Consider the following 15,839-nt stretch of genomic DNA (forward strand, 5'->3'; position numbering starts at 1 on the left):
GTCTATGACAGAATACTTTGACTCTGCGGGTCGGAGTTTTCGTGATGCGAAGGCGATTGGTTGTTCAATATTATTCCTCATGTGAAAAAGTACTGCTCCGACGCCCTTTTCTGAGGCATCACAGGCTAGATAGAGTGGGCATTTGTCATTGAAAGCTACAAGTGGTTTAGAATGTACAATCATTAACTTAGCACGTTCAAAAGCCTCAGCTTCCTTGTCGGTCCATTGCCATTTCACCCTGTTTCCAGTTAGTGCGTGAAGATCAGCACAAACGCTGTGCAAGTGTGGTATAAACCGCTCGTAGAAGTTGACCAACCCAAGGAATGCTCGTAGCTCCTTGGCGTTAGTTGGTGGGGATGCTTTGGTGATAGCTTCTATCTTTGATTTTGTAGGGCGTACCCCATTTTTGTCAATTGTGTGTCCAAGATATTCGACTTCTGGTTGTAAAAAGGTGCACTTCTTTAAATTGACTTTCAATCCGGCTTGCTCCAGTCTTTCAAATACGGTACGTAATGTTTCAAGGTGGTCTTTGTCATTTTTCCCTGTAACCGCAATGTCATCAAAATAGACTGCTACATTTGGCAATCCCTCTAGAAGCTTGTCAAGGTAATGTTGGAATATTGACGGGGCCGTCGAAATGCCAAACGGCATTCTATTGTAGACGTAGTATCCTTTGTGTGTCGATATTGTCAGGAATTGTTTAGATTCAGGTTCAATTTCAAATTGTAGGTACGCATCTTTTAGGTCAATTTTCGAGAATTTCTCACCGTCCGCTAGACTCTGGCGTAGTTGGTCAAATAAAGGAACAGGGTGTGCGTGTGTTATTAGAACAGGGTTAAGTGTGCTGCGGAAGTCACCACAGATTCTGATCTGGCCATTGGTTTTCACCACGTTGACTGTCGGTGTTGCCCATTGAACCGGTGTTATATTTGGATCTACTTTGGTTATAATTCCTTCTTCTACCAAACGATCTAGTTCAACTTCAATGTTTTTCTTCATTGAGAATTTAATTGATCTGGCTGGGATGTGTTTTGGTTGAGCATGGGGCTTGATATGTATGTTTACTCGATAATCTTTTACTTTTCCAAGTTTGCCGTCGAAGAGAGTTGTATGCTTATCCAAGAGTTGTTTTAGTGTAATGGATTCGTGTCGAGTTTTCTTGATCGAATAGACTGGCTTTGGGAAATCCATCTGGAACATTTCGCTCCACTGTAGGCCGAACAACATAGGATCAGCTGACTTCATTACAACAACAGGAAGTAGTTTTTCCTCATCTTGAATGCGTACGGTAACGTTTGTTAGACCTTTTGGTTTGAGTCTTGTATTCCCATATGCGCGCAAGCTGGGAGCCTTCATGAGGGAAGGAGCTCCGATACGCGCCCACAATTGTGTACTAATAATTGAATAGAGTGAACCGGGGTCCCAGTCCATCGTGCACGGAATGTCGTTAATGAAAACATCAATTTTTTTGCTGTCCTTGCTTTTAGTTTTGCTTATTTGACAGACAACGTCCGTTTCATCTCCGCTGTCGTCTGAGTAGGAAGATTGAGACGAATGGCTGCTGCTCCTGTCATGCTTAAGTTTGTGCAGCTTGTTTCCTTTAGTAAATGTTGTTTGTTTATAGTTCCGATTAGGTAAGCATGCTTTGCCTGATTTGATGCAGCAATCCTCAAAGTGGCCTGGTGTATTACACTGTTTGCATGTATGTGCTTTGGCAGCACACTGGTTTAATGGATGTCTTTCGGGCTCACCGCATCTCAAGCATTGATGGGTCCGTAATTTGCGCGGTGACGTGTTCTGGTAAGATTTGGGGTTTCTTTTAATCTTATTGACTTTGACGTGTGTGTCTGTATCGCCTTCTGCTCGTTCCCGCGATTGAGCAACGCTAAAAATCTGAGAGAAGGTCACTTCTTTCGTCGTACCATCTTGAATTTCTTGTAGATCCGGCCATTTTTGTTTCAGGTCGATCTGTAATTGTTCGTGGTTAAGCCCCGTTGCAAATCGGTCACGTAACTGTCGTTCTAATAAGTTATCGCTATAGCCACAATCTTTACTTATTTCTTTCAGTCTGTTAGCGTAATGTTCCATAGATTCGTTGTCTTTTCGTATGCAGTTCCAAAAGTCCGTTAATGCTCTATATCGTGTGCGTTTAATTCTAAATAGGTCGAGCAGTTTATTTCGAATATCCGCGTATGCACTGTTTTCAAAGTGCGGTGTAAGGGCAACCTTAATTTCGTGAAAGGTCTCCGGTGAGAGGCAGGTAAATAGCAGTTCCTTCTGTATGATACGTGCATCCTCGCCCCAAAGTTTGCATTTGGTTTCGAAATAGTCGATAAAATTTTCAACTGCGGTGTCATCCGGGTTGAATTTGTCGCTCTTAAAGCCGTTGTAAACATTGTTTCTGTTACCGTTAGTGTTCGAAGAGCTGGGCGACTCCGTGCCGTGTGTCGTTGTTGGTGTGGGAGTCGCGGCAGCTGCGTTTTGCTGTTGCGTTAACAGCAATTGTAATATGTCCGCGATTTGTTGTTGTTGTGTAGCTTGCAATGCAATTAGTTTGTCGAATTGTTCGGTGTTCATTTTGTGACGATATTTTTTTATTCTCGTCGCCACTGATATAAATTACATATTTATTAGATTAATTAATGTTTATTTTATATACGTTGACAATTAAAGTGAATTAAGAGACATGACATGACATATTAGGACCGTCGATAATGTTCTCTATGATAAAAGATATGCGGTATGAAAAGAGGTTGTAACAACTTCAACATTTGAACCGTTGTACAGTCAACTGCAATATTATGTTACACAGCGAAAGCCGCAAAAATATCTGACACGATCTTATTTGTAGAGCCATATGAGCGTGTCACATATTTTTGTGGCCTTCGAAGAGTAACATATTTTTGCAGGTGACTGTACTTAGGGGCATTCCAGTGGCTTACACAATAATCCGTCTAGTACTTAAACTCTGCGCTGCCAAAAAAAAAGTTATTTTACAGTGGATTCCATCCCACTGTGGTGTAGTGGGGAACGAGGTGGTGGATCGATTAGCTAGGGAAGCATCCGAAATGGGTGCTAAATACCATAATGTCCCTTGGTTCTCTGACGTTCTGTACAAGGTCAAAAATATGTGCTTTGACATGTGGACTGAATATTTTGATGAAAGATCTCGCTCTAAGGGTATATGGTATAAAACGATCCAACCCACGCTTCCTCGTGCTCCATGGTTCTCTTTCTGTAGGATGAACAGGCAGGATTTAAGGCTTTAGATTGCGATCTGGTCACATTCCTTTAAATAGCTATGCGTATATGATAAGTTGCCTCGCCCAAATGTAATTTATGCGGAGTAGTTGAAGACGTGTTTCATATTTCAATGGAATGTCGCCGAGGTGCTGCACAGCGTCGTTTGCTTAAAACCCCCTCCACACTCGTGCACGAATCGCGGCGCGAAGCCGCGAACGCGAGTGTGGCGTCGATTTTCGCAGACAGCGAAATCGACTCCACACTCGCGTTCGCGGCTTCGCCCGCGATTCACGCGCATAGTCTGGAGGGGGCTTAATGTCAGGTCCTATGATCTCGGCAGAGTCAATAGTATCCTGGCATGTCCAGCCTCTGAAGAGGCTGGGTTTCTTTATAATATGGTTAAAGATATCATACAAATTAGAAGTAGTGAAAGTTAGAATGTTATAGATTAATTAGAGAGCCACTATGAGGGTGGCATTTGTAAAAACCCTCTATAAAAATAAAGAATAAAAAATAAAAAAAGACAAAATTTAGCAAGCATGAGGATAATGACCATGACTACTGAGTTTTTAACTCCATACCACACTTTTGCTTGTTTAGACTCAGAAATTAGCTATGCGATGAGGTTTCATGACTACATTTTTTTAATTTGCCGCGTTTTTCTACTGACTGAAATGGCTTGACAAGCTATAGTAGTTTTGTCGATTTTTGGATATCGAACCTAGCAACATTACATTAAGTTTGACAGGAAGGGACGAGCACGTAGTGATTATATGCTCTTTGGGGACGAGGGTCAAGTCAAGCTTCGAAGCGAAGCGATATTTTTGAGAAAACGAGAAAAATTGTTTGTTTCTTAAATAATTTGAACACAAAAACGTTAAACATGGCTGGCCCGATGGAAAGAATTACGGTTCTCGACGATATTGAAAAAGAAATTATTACATGTTTACAGTGTGCAGGTAATACTTGTTGCTATATTATAAACTAGCAAATCATTAAGATTATCAAGTGAAAATACTAATATATACTGTATTTTTCTTAATTTTACAGCACAAGCTCTTCTCGAACTAGGCAAAGAGAAATCTAGCCAAAAGCAGGCAGAGTCCAACACATCTCAATTTCTGAGGACCCTAAGCCAGGTTGAGAGCAAGTTGAGTGATCAGATCAACTATTTGACGCAAGTGTCCACCGGTCAGCCGCACGAGGGCTCGGGCTACGCGTCACAGAAAGTACTACAGATGGCGTGGCACCGCCTGGAGCATGTGCGCTCCTGGGTCAATGAACTGGACCGCCTGAAGGCTTCACATTTAGCGGCTAGCACTAGGAGTGTAACTAGCAACGTCCCTAATGGAAATATGACTAACTCTGGAACAAGCACATGATTACAGTGTTACAACATTTTTCAGTAAATCATCCATCTGTACCTAGAATCCTGGAGAATAATACATGATACAATGGATTGATACATTGTCAGTGAAAGGACTATGTAGCATAAAATATAGTAAATTGAACATTGACTTGTGTAAACACTAATCATATTTATAGTAGTATAGCAACAGAGGTTGGAAAGCATACTGTGGTATTTAACATGTTCAGTTGAGCAATAATGTTTAAAGATGTCTCATATGTGCTTAACAACAACTTAATTGATTAATAACTTAATTGATGTTACTGGTAAAAACAATAAAATTATATTGCGGTAGACCTGTTTGTGTAAATATGTTACAGTATGCTACATTTTCTATACATACTTTATTTTTTTACACAACTGCCCAAAAAAGGAGTCTATTAGCATTAGAAAAAAGGTAACAAACAATCTTGATGTGTCTTTTATTGGATTTTTGCAAAACAAGTCACTGCAAATATGTAACAATTATAATGCCTATATTATCAATGATCATTTACATTATTTTGGTTTTATAAGCAGCAATCGGACAAATCATCGCAAAACCATCAAAAATCATTTATATCTCAAAATAGGACAAGATTTATTAAACTCATATTATGTACACAGTATCTTTATAAAATTTCCAGATTATACTCAAAAACTGCAGTTCAAAATTGTTAAAAAAATTGTATCATGTTCCATACAATATTTATTCTTGCGATAAATTGTCTGAACTCTATTTATAAGTAATAGTTAAAAAAAAAATAGTTTTTCAATAATAAAAAAACGAAGAATAGTATTCAATGTAATAAGGACCTATTTTGTGTACAGGAAAATCTTTTAATTAATTATCTAAATGGGCCTGTGCCTTTCACACACCAAGTTTTGTCATCATTATAATAAGATCATTATTATTTCACTATAGCGGCTGCATTTCCTCTACCTTGGAATAGCTTCGCAATCCAAGATATAATGCAGTCAGTTCAGCCCAACTATCTCCATTTTCAAGATATCTCACTTGATATGAGAGATCAAGATTTATTTAGGCCTAGTTTTTGTATTGTATGTGTACCATTATGTATGTTACTCTGTAATAAAAGTAATAAATTACGACTAATAATGGTATGAATAGCAAAAATATATAAGACTTAGTAGTGGAGTAGAAATGATTTGTAGCTTCATTTTATAAATGGCTTGCAACCTGTAATTGCTGTAGGTATGTCTCTTTCTAACAAATTTGTTAGATGGAGAGGTAAACAAGAGTATGTTACAGGTGACAGCCAAGGGGCTGTGTGTTTTATAAGGATAAAACGGCACCCTGTTGTTTTTTATGTATTTTGATGTTACTGAGTGTTCCATACTTTTGTTGTTGGTGTTGCATGGACTTGCTGTGTGAGAAACTTGTTAAGCAATTGCACCTATCATCAATATTATAATGTTGTCCCAGTCACACAATGTTATGTAACCGCCATTGTGGAAGCACCAGTTAGACAGAAATAAAACTTATAAATATTGTATAGGGTTAGTATTGTTCAATGCTGTCCTTAGTAACTGTATTGTAAATTTCAATAAAAAATAAAAAACTAAAAGTATCCATGCTACATTTTGATTAATTAGAGCAGCGGTCGGCAACAAGCGGCCCGCGGGCCGCATGCGTCCCGCGAACCTAGCACTTGCGGCCCGCGAGCCCCCCTGGCTATTTTGTATGTAGTATTATCAAACAAAAATGTCTGATAAAGTCACATATTAACAAAAGTGCGGCCCGCGTCAACCTCCTTAACTACTATGTGGCCCTAGGCTGCTAAAAGGTTGCCGACCGCTGAATTAGAGAACAGACAACCGTCACGAAAATCTAAAATTTTATTCTGTAAATCACCCTTAATTCCATCATTAACATATCCATTGCTACCCAGCCAAAGTCTTGTCTTTAGGCCACAACAATTTCGTCATATAAAGCAGTAGTACCATGATCCCGACTATCGGGTTGTCCGGCCTGGGAACGAAAATCATAAAATACCCGATAGTCGGGTTTCCGGCATTGAATGCATGTGTAGTTATTTGTTTTACAAGGAGGCGCAATTGTTGTTTAACCTCGTGCTTAATATTGATAGCCGAGCAAGCGAAAGATCGCAACATTGAACCACGAGCGTAGCAAGCGGTTCGAATAATGGAATCTTGAGCGTTGCGAGGGTTTCAAGGCGCGAGGGTTAAACAAATTTTGCCACCGAGTGAAATACTAACTGTAAAATATCAAACAAAATCAAAGCAAATCAATTCAAATTGAATGTTATTAAATATTTATCATTCGAAATCATCATGTAAAAGTCAATTCTAACAGCCAACATATAAGGAATACAAGTACATCCGTCTCATGGCTCCTCTTCACGTTGAGCCAACGAGGGACGCATTTATGCGTTAGAGGGAGCAAGTGATATTGCTATATCATTCTACCGCATGGCTGCGTCCCTCGTTGGCGTTGGCGTTGGCCCAACGTGAAGGGGAGCCATCACACCAATTTTGCTGGCTAGCCATAAGCTGCGCTTGGCGCTGTCGCCACCTAGCGGTCATATCTGTCCTAATCGTAACAGACGCGTTTTGTTAGAGAGAGTGAATCTTCTGTACCTAGTACATACTAGACTATTATTTATTCTGTGCTTTGATTAAGCGAGAGGGGTTAATTACCGTCAAAAAAACATTGTTTTTATGCCTGGTATAATGGCGTCTAATCAGAGTACCTTGGTACCTATTTTAAATATGTACCTACATAAAGTATTATTTAGTTATTTATTATACTAGAAGTTACAACTTTTTTGTTACATACAATGCTCCACAAAATTATATTATATTATATTCACGCTTAATACGAAGACAATCATAGCTGGGCATTAACTCGTTAATCCGTTAATCGTTAATTAACGAAGTTAAGTTTTCGAGTAACGGATTAACTTTTAAGTTAACTTTAAAAACCTGTAACGGACTTGTTAACCTCCGTTAACTTTTCTTAAGTCCGTTAATCTTTAATACCCAAGTACCTACTCACACCAAGGCCGCGCGCTGCCTCAAATACCTTCGAGTGCTGCTGTGGAACGCCTGTTTTCGGCGGGAAAAGATATTTTTTCTCCAAAATGGGCGTCGCTATCAGACGACAATTTTAATATGCTCATGCATGTTCATGAAGGGGAACATGCACCTTAGGGCTTGTGCACAAATCACGATAGATCACGTTGGGGGAGGGGGGTTATAAGGAAACCTCACGTGTATTTTTCTACAGTGAACGAAACTAAGAAAAAAAACCTACCACATGAATAGATACTTTTCTTCGGTTTCGTTAAACATAAATCTTCACTCAGCACTTTAAAATAGCGAGTCTATCAATGAAAATAGAAAATAAACAAGATTTTCTATATACAATACTACTTATCTTAAAATTAGGTCGAATGAAAAAATTTCAAAAAAATACACGTGAGATTGTGTGGGGGGGAGGGAGGTAGCCAAAAACCTCACCAAATATCACCAAGGGGGAGGGGGTGTCAAAAAGTAGCCAAAACACCTCGCGTGATTTGTGCACAATCCCTTATGGCAGATGCTAGCGAATGATATTTTTATTGGCTATGCTATTATTAATTAGTAATGATTACCATGTTAATTAGTAGATTAGTCTTTAATATAAATCAAAATTTATGATTATTTCTCCTAGTTTTATTTCTTATTGCGTATATTTACGATTTTGAGTTAACGATTAACTTTAACTTTTGAAAAGTAACGTTTTAACGTTTAACGAAGTTAACTTTTTATTTAACGGATTAACGATTAGCGAAGTTAACTTTTTGATTAACGGTGCCCAGCTCTGAAGACAATGGATGGTAGGGTACCTACCTATTTACCATTCTTCTATGTATCTTATCTACTGGTGATCGAAGGGTAGAATAGAACCAATTGATATCATTTAAAGGCCTTTGCAATGTCAATTGCAATAATAATCAGTTCAATGAACGTACGTAACTCGATGCCTATTGCTGCTGAATCTTATCTCGCTCGATAGCGAAGTCTTGATACTATTTACATACATTTATCAATTCGTCACGTGCTTGCTCACGTTTTGCCCGAAATTATGCGAAGTTTTCGAACTTCGGTTAACCGTTAATGCAATATCGGCTTTACGTACACACTCGGCGAGGGGCCTCGGCAAGTGCGGAAGGAGACGAGAAGGGAGCAGTATGTAGGTATACACTCGTTCTCGGCCTGTCTCGGGGTCTCTCGACGAGTGTGTACAGGCCGCATAACACCTTATTCATCAGAACTGGTTCAGTAAGTTTAGTTTTCACTCCTCGCATTATGATGCGATGGCTCTACAAATATTAAGTCTGATATCTTTGCGTGCTTCGTTGTGGAAGATATTACTGCAGGTGACTATATGTTACTCTAGGTGTCATGATTGGCTGTATGATACTGGCCCTGGTTATAGTTTATAGTACTTATTGGCGTAGGTATAATAATTGATACAGATAAAAATATTCATGAAATTTATTATAACCAAAATGTAGGTACCTATAATCATTATCAGCATTAACTTTGCATTGTATCACAATAGTTATAGTCGTAAAAAAACCTTGTGTAAACACTCTTTCAACAAAAACAAAACATCCATTAAATAAATTATTTACAGTTTGCTAACATTTATATTATTTCAAGTGACTATTATCAAGCCCCTTTTATAAGTTTAATGGAATTACCCTTTGTACCTAGTGACATGGAATTAAAGAAATTACTATCTACATTAGAGGTGGCATGTTCATCATATAGCTGGCAGCACCCATTCTTTTTCACACTAGAATATAGTTTAATAAGAAACAGTGCCCTATGCCTTTGTGACAAAACTTAACCCTTTACCAGGCTGATGTTTCAAAAACGACAATCAAATGTCAGTCTTACTCATCAAAAATAGAACACATGTTTGAGGTGCCGTATGTGGGAAATATATATCCCTTAGCCTAGTAAAGGGTTAAACCTACCATACCTCAGGAATAAAAAGCTGAAGCTAACATACAGATAGGTATACTGATACATGTAGAACACACCATTCAGGACACAGATTATAATACAATTTACATATTCTTGTGTAACAATTCCACAACAATAAAATGTAATTGCATCAGGGCAACAGACTTACATTATTTAAATCTTTACTCAAATGGTGTTTTCTCTTACAATCCCTTGGTCAGTTTGTTATCAAATCAAAATTATCTATACCAACATCTTTGATTAGCCTGTTGATAATTCTGCACACCTAGTAGTCACCTACAATGTCAAACTACTGTTTTATTAAATAAATACACTTTACAACACAAATGATAATAATTTAACAAGAGGCATTTTGTAGTGTTTTCAAAATTGAACTAAAGGGGGTCCCTTCACTCCTCTTTTCAGCTGCGTTGGTTAGCATTTGATTTGGTGAATTTTTCGATATCATCTAGAGACCTTTTTGCCTTAGATGAAATATCATCCATAGATCTCCGTGCAGTGGATGTAATGTCATCAAGTGACTTCTTTGTCTGTGACAGTAGCTCATCAGTGCTCTTGCAGGCTGTGCTGGCCAGTTCCTTTATCTCCGAGTCAAATTTGCCTATCACCCATTCAATAGCTTGTCGTCCTTTCCCGGCATTCAGTGATATTTTGTTTGCCAGAAGATCTTCCATGTAGCTACTCAGTGGAACACCCTGAAATAATATTTAAAAAAAACATTAATTTCATAGGTTAAGCTTTATTGATCAGTTGGTCACACTATAAAAAACTACTACTGTAGTTTTGAAAAAAAAAATTGCAGTATATATATGTTCCACTGCTGGGCGCAGGCCTCCTCTCATGCACTAGAGGGATTGGGCTACAGTCCTCAAAAATAAAATAAATAACTAAATAACAATGATGCTCTTTAAGTTTGTGCTACATATATACTTGATATGAATCAGAGAGAGAGATAGGAAGATCTATCCTTGACAGTAAAGGGTTAATGTCACAAACCAAAAAGGTACATAGCTTGGCCTCCATTGCCTAAACTCCGAATAAAAGTAAAACTCGTACAGTATAACATTATCATGATCATATTCAATGTAAACATTTTGACCCCCCAAACACCCACAAAGTTATCATTTAAAATGTAACAATTTATTAAAATATAAATATAACATATGGTACCTGCAACCTGCAAGATGGCCACATGGGCAAAAAAAGGCTATAACCTTTTGGACACCAATATCCGATATATCCGCACCGCAGGTTCAACGCCAAAGACTGATTAATCGGTCACAGAGCAACATAGATCTACGTGCATATGCATAAAGTTCAATTTCAGTTTTGACACCTGGGTGATGTGGCATCTGAGTGATAGCTTTTGTGTTTGACACGGCGTCAAAAAGGTTAAAGGATAATTTTTTATTAAAAGAAAAGTGATAAAACAGACTGAGAAAATAGCAGGAAAGTGGCTATGGAGAAGAAGCAATAAATTGGTTATGTATTTAAACAAACTGTATACTTTATATAATTTGAGAAACTGAAGATACCATACATAGATGTATCTATTTTTATAATCATCACATGCTTGGCACAATATGAGAAATTCTATAACTGTACCCACCATTTCCTGGCTATCTATAAGAACTTATTTCTGGCACTAATAAGCATGCACCAAGTGCATGATTTCCAAAATCAAAATGACACTATACTTTTAAATCTACCCTCTGAATTTTAAGAAATACCTACTTGGACTGTGACCACTGCCTCCTGTGTGAGGAGCGTTTTGGAGGCGTCGGAGGGATGTGGCGTGTATCTCACTGTTTCATCCACAGCTATGTAATGGCAGAATGTTAGATTTCTTGTTTTGAGTGTCATTTGCCTCTGATTGGGATTGACTTCAGATTGTTCCCTGGCATAGCATATTTTAGCCGTTCCTATGATCTAAAACGAAAAATCAATCTAGAATACTTTCACATACCTTCAACAGTTATAAGGATAAGGTGTTTTTGATAAATTGTATTTACATAAAATACACATGCTGTGTATATGTTAATAGGATTTTCCTTATATGTATATACAGAACGATTGCAGTTAAAAGCAGGTTTTTACTACTTGTTGGTATAAATAAATAGGTATCCAAAGAGAATTGCATTAGATTAAAACTGAATACAATAATTATTCTCCATTGAATGTGAACAAAAAGGCAACTAATCACTATCACTTAATCTTGAAAAAGGATAGTAAAAATAGATTACCGCTTGCGCCCATCGGGGAAAAAACCACTTGGAGCTGACAAGTCTGTGAGTGTGCAGTACTCCATCAACCACTCGCCTCTCGACCACATCCGTTCCTATGACGGCTGGATTCATAGGATTGGGATATTTGCGCCATGCTGCTTGAGCAACAGTCTCCCATGGATGGCTAAAATAAAACATTTTACAATACATAAATAATAAAGAAACAAGATAATGGAAAAATGACAGATTGCGTCATAGTTACTTGAAAGTGTGTTCTGATGTCCAAATCTTCATTGTTATATTAGATTTATTCGATCCTTTGTATAATAATTCCGAGTTGATGACCTTCTCATTTGATTTTAGTTATTTTCCATTTCTTATCTTCTCTTACTATACTACCACACACACTGACTTGAAAGCTCTTGCGAGCGTATCGTCAGTCGTCAGTCAAAATGGCATTTTACAAGGCAAAGCAAAGGCAAAACGGTATCCTAGTCTAAATTTTTTTTTTGGCCGTAGAAGTTAGGATTCATGTTTTTGGCACATGAACTTCTGACGCAGCCATTATAAAGCGATATCCGGACGGGATGATCAAATCAACCGATTTGATCAGAAATGAAATTGGCGTCAATCTCCAATTGAATCACCAATTTTAGATTTATGGTGATATTAGCCTTCTAAACTGAAAAAATGGGCCAGAACTTTTATCGGTAATATCAGTCATTATCGGCTGTAGAATTCGGCGAGCCAAATAATTGGCGTTTGCGTCCGCACGTCCTGATTCGATCGGGCAATTTAATCAGATTGGCGAAAAATTTACTAGTCTGGATATGCCTTAAAATATGATATATGGTTTGTCAAAGGACTGTCTTATTTCAATAATAGACAGAGATGAGTATAGCTTTCCTGGTTCTTACTGACTGGCAAATTGGTTTGACCAACAAGATATTGCACGAATGCCTTAACATGCGCAAGCTATTATGCTCCGTGTGCAAAGCACCGTCTAGGCTTTTTTAATGTGGTAACAGAGCAATCGTAATGTCATTCTATTTATGTCAAAAACATCAAAAATGTCAAAATTATCAACCAGGGCCTACCGCGAACCAAGTTCGACTTGTTGCCTCCCTGTCACACTTACATACAAATTTACAAATGCAACAGAAAGGCAACACGTCGAACGTGGTTCGCGGTAGGCCCTCAGGCAAGGCACCAATCATAGAATTATAATGGAATCATAGGAATAAGGAATTATCTTGCAGTACTTGCATCAGGGGTCTGACAACTTTAGTTCCATCACTATAGTATTAGCGCTAGTATCGCACCCTGTTTTACGTAATCTGTGGTCTTTAGCTGTCAACATCTGTCAACAGTGTGATAGCCCACCCTGTGAGCCTCGTTCTGGGGATTCATATACTGCTTTCAAATATAAAGACGATGTTCTTCTTGACAGGTTTATAATTAATATTAGTTTTACAAAGCTGGTTTCTCATTTTAGCGGTAATCCTTCACAAGTTGACAGGCAAAGTTAAAAGTCACAGATAACATATATTAGCCCTACACGCTCAAAAAGTATACTTTTGGCGGGCTGTCAATAACTGTCATTAGAACTAATATTACAATCATCTTATGTTGGTACACTGTATTAGCCATATTGTTTTATTAAGCCGTTACGTTGTTAAGCTTGGAATAATACTATATAATATAAAACTAGTACAGAATATAAAATGCTAATATTCGGCCAATCCTGGAGTACAACGCGTCTCTGCGTTTTAAAGAGTTAAACATAAATAATCCACATTATACACAACAGAACAATAGAATCAATATTACTCAACTTATGAACTACATCATTACAGGCATTCTCCAATGCCTGCAACGACTCACTCTTATAAACTACATCAATACATGCCTTCACATGTTATTGACTCACTGTTTCTTACAAACTACATCAATGCATGCATTCACATGTCACTGACTCACTGTTACATCAATACACGCATTCACATGTTATTGACTCACTGTTACATCAATACACGCATTCACATGTTATTGACTCACTGTTACTTATAAATGACATCAATGCATGGACTCAAATTCACATGTCATTGACTCACTGTTACTCATTTAATACATCAATACATGGATTCACATGTCATTGACTCACTGATACTTAATACATGAATTCACATGTCATTGACTCACTTTTACTCATTTAATACATCAATACATGGGTTCACATGTCATTGACTCACTGATACTTATACATCAATACATGGATTCACATGTCATTCACTCACTGTTAATCACTAAATGCATCATTACATGGACTCACTGTTAAACATTTAATACATCAATACATGTACTAACATGTCATTGACTCACTGTTACTCACTTAATACATCAATACATGGACTTACATGTCTTTGACTCACTGTTACTCATTTCACACTAAAATACATGGATTCACATATATCATTGGCTCACTATTACTTGTTACATCAATACATGGACAAACATGTCATTGACTCACTATTCCTGACTTAATACATCAATACTTGGACTCGCATGTCATTGGTTTCACTGTTACTCATTTACTATATCAATAGGTACATAATACATGCCATTGCCTCACTGTTACTCATTTAATACAAAAATACATGGATTTACATATCATTGACTCACTGTTATTCATTTACTACCTCAATGCAACTCTTTACCTGCAATGCCTCACTGTTAATGTATGTACCATTTATAGCTCACTCAATTTCAATAGTTGCATGTCTTTTATACTAAATCACTCTTTATTGTTTGAAATATTACCAAATTGCTACATTATTCTTCATAAATTCGCTCTTATAACTCCTGTGTTACAAATTATGATACAATACCTTTTTCTCTTTAAGGTCACAAAACTTATTATTCTTTATAAATTCGCTCTGATAATTACTCCTGTGTTACAAATTATGATACAATACCTTTTTCTCTTTAAGGTCACAAAACTTATTATTCTTTATAAATTCGCTCTGATAATTACTCCTGTGTTACAAATTATTATACAATACCTTTTTCTCTTTAAGGTCACAAAACTTATTATTCTTTATAAATTCGCTCTGATAATTACTCGTGTTACAAATTATTATACAATACCTTTTTCTCTTTAAGGTCACAAAACTTATTATTCTTTATAAATCCGCTTTTATAATTACTCCTGTGTTGCAAATTATTATTATACAATACCTTTTCTCTTTAAGGTCACAAAATACTCTGACTCACTTTTAAAAAAATGATCATGGATAAGTACCTATATATAAAATAAATAAATATTAGGGAACATCTTACACAGATCAGGTAATTATCTCTTTCAATAATATAGGTTTCTCTGTTTCACTTCTTAACAAGATGTATTGAATATATCTTTCACAATTTCATTATATTCATATTACTGTTACTCTAGTAGTAATCTCATCACAATTTCAACACAGATAAATAGTTAATATCTTCAACAGTCACATGCAACATTTAAGTTTTTTAATCTCTTGACTCTCTTGAATTCCAAATACCAAGTTATTATCACAAATATTAGTTTGCTAAGCATTAATATTTTGCAACAGCTATGAATACTACTTTATTTTAAATTATCATTAATAAACCTCAAATTGATCATGATCACACATTTTCCCTAGGCTTGCGCCTGCTCGTTCACTACAGAGACCGCTCTGCTCTCGGTCAAAATAACTATTTCGGTCTTTTAGTTCCTATAGTTAATGACTGACTCAAGCTTACTTTTCACATATATCATCATTATTTCTTTTTATTTAATAACATCTTTAACATTATTAACATATATCAATTGCTTTCATAGTAAACATATTTACCCTTTTGCCTTCACTCTGAATCACTATGTATGTATACTAGTACACTTATCTCCCACATAAATTTTCTTGTAAGCCTTAACACCTTGT

General features: G+C 36.9%; 2 protein-coding genes across 3 annotated transcripts; one reads left to right on the plus strand and one right to left on the minus strand.

The window, feature by feature from the left end:
• Positions 1-4,035: 4,035 nt before the first annotated feature.
• On the plus strand, positions 4,036-6,126 carry LOC134790635 (mediator of RNA polymerase II transcription subunit 11). The gene is made up of 2 exons (XM_063761494.1): positions 4,036-4,202; positions 4,294-6,126. Exons 1-2 carry the CDS (start codon positions 4,127-4,129, stop codon positions 4,623-4,625), a joined length of 408 nt encoding a protein of 135 aa, XP_063617564.1. The 5' UTR covers positions 4,036-4,126; the 3' UTR covers positions 4,626-6,126.
• Positions 6,127-9,139: 3,013 nt separating this feature from the next.
• LOC134790636 (protein slowmo) lies at positions 9,140-12,334 on the minus strand. 2 transcript variants are annotated; one of them, XR_010144202.1, is made up of 5 exons: positions 12,140-12,334; positions 11,896-12,061; positions 11,387-11,581; positions 9,639-10,347; positions 9,140-9,514 (listed from the first exon to the last, which is right to left on the minus strand). XR_010144202.1 is itself a non-coding variant. In XM_063761495.1 (4 exons), exons 1-4 carry the CDS (start codon positions 12,169-12,171, stop codon positions 10,054-10,056), a joined length of 687 nt encoding a protein of 228 aa, XP_063617565.1. In that variant the 5' UTR covers positions 12,172-12,334; the 3' UTR covers positions 9,140-10,053. The 2 variants fall into 2 exon arrangements, 1 of the variants encoding a protein (XP_063617565.1); XM_063761495.1 differs by having other exon boundaries at positions 9,140-10,347.
• Between the last annotated feature and the right edge of the window lie 3,505 nt (positions 12,335-15,839).

Source organism: Cydia splendana, chromosome 5 (genome assembly GCF_910591565.1).
Source record: "Cydia splendana chromosome 5, ilCydSple1.2, whole genome shotgun sequence".
NCBI lineage: Eukaryota > Metazoa > Arthropoda > Insecta > Lepidoptera > Tortricidae > Cydia > Cydia splendana.

Coding starts and splice junctions, on each gene's coding strand:
- LOC134790635 (XM_063761494.1), top strand. CDS start 4,127: ATGGCTGGCCCGATGGAAAGAATTACGGTTCTCGACGATATTGAAAAA. Junction 4,203..4,293: donor TACATGTTTACAGTGTGCAG/GTAATACTTGTT, acceptor TTAATTTTACAG/CACAAGCTCTTCTCGAACTA.
- LOC134790636 (XM_063761495.1), bottom strand. CDS start 12,171: ATGAAGATTTGGACATCAGAACACACTTTCAA. Junction 11,582..11,895: donor TTCCCCGATGGGCGCAAGCG/GTAATCTATTTT, acceptor TTTTCGTTTTAG/ATCATAGGAACGGCTAAAAT. Junction 10,348..11,386: donor AGGCAGTGGTCACAGTCCAA/GTAGGTATTTCT, acceptor ATATTATTTCAG/GGTGTTCCACTGAGTAGCTA.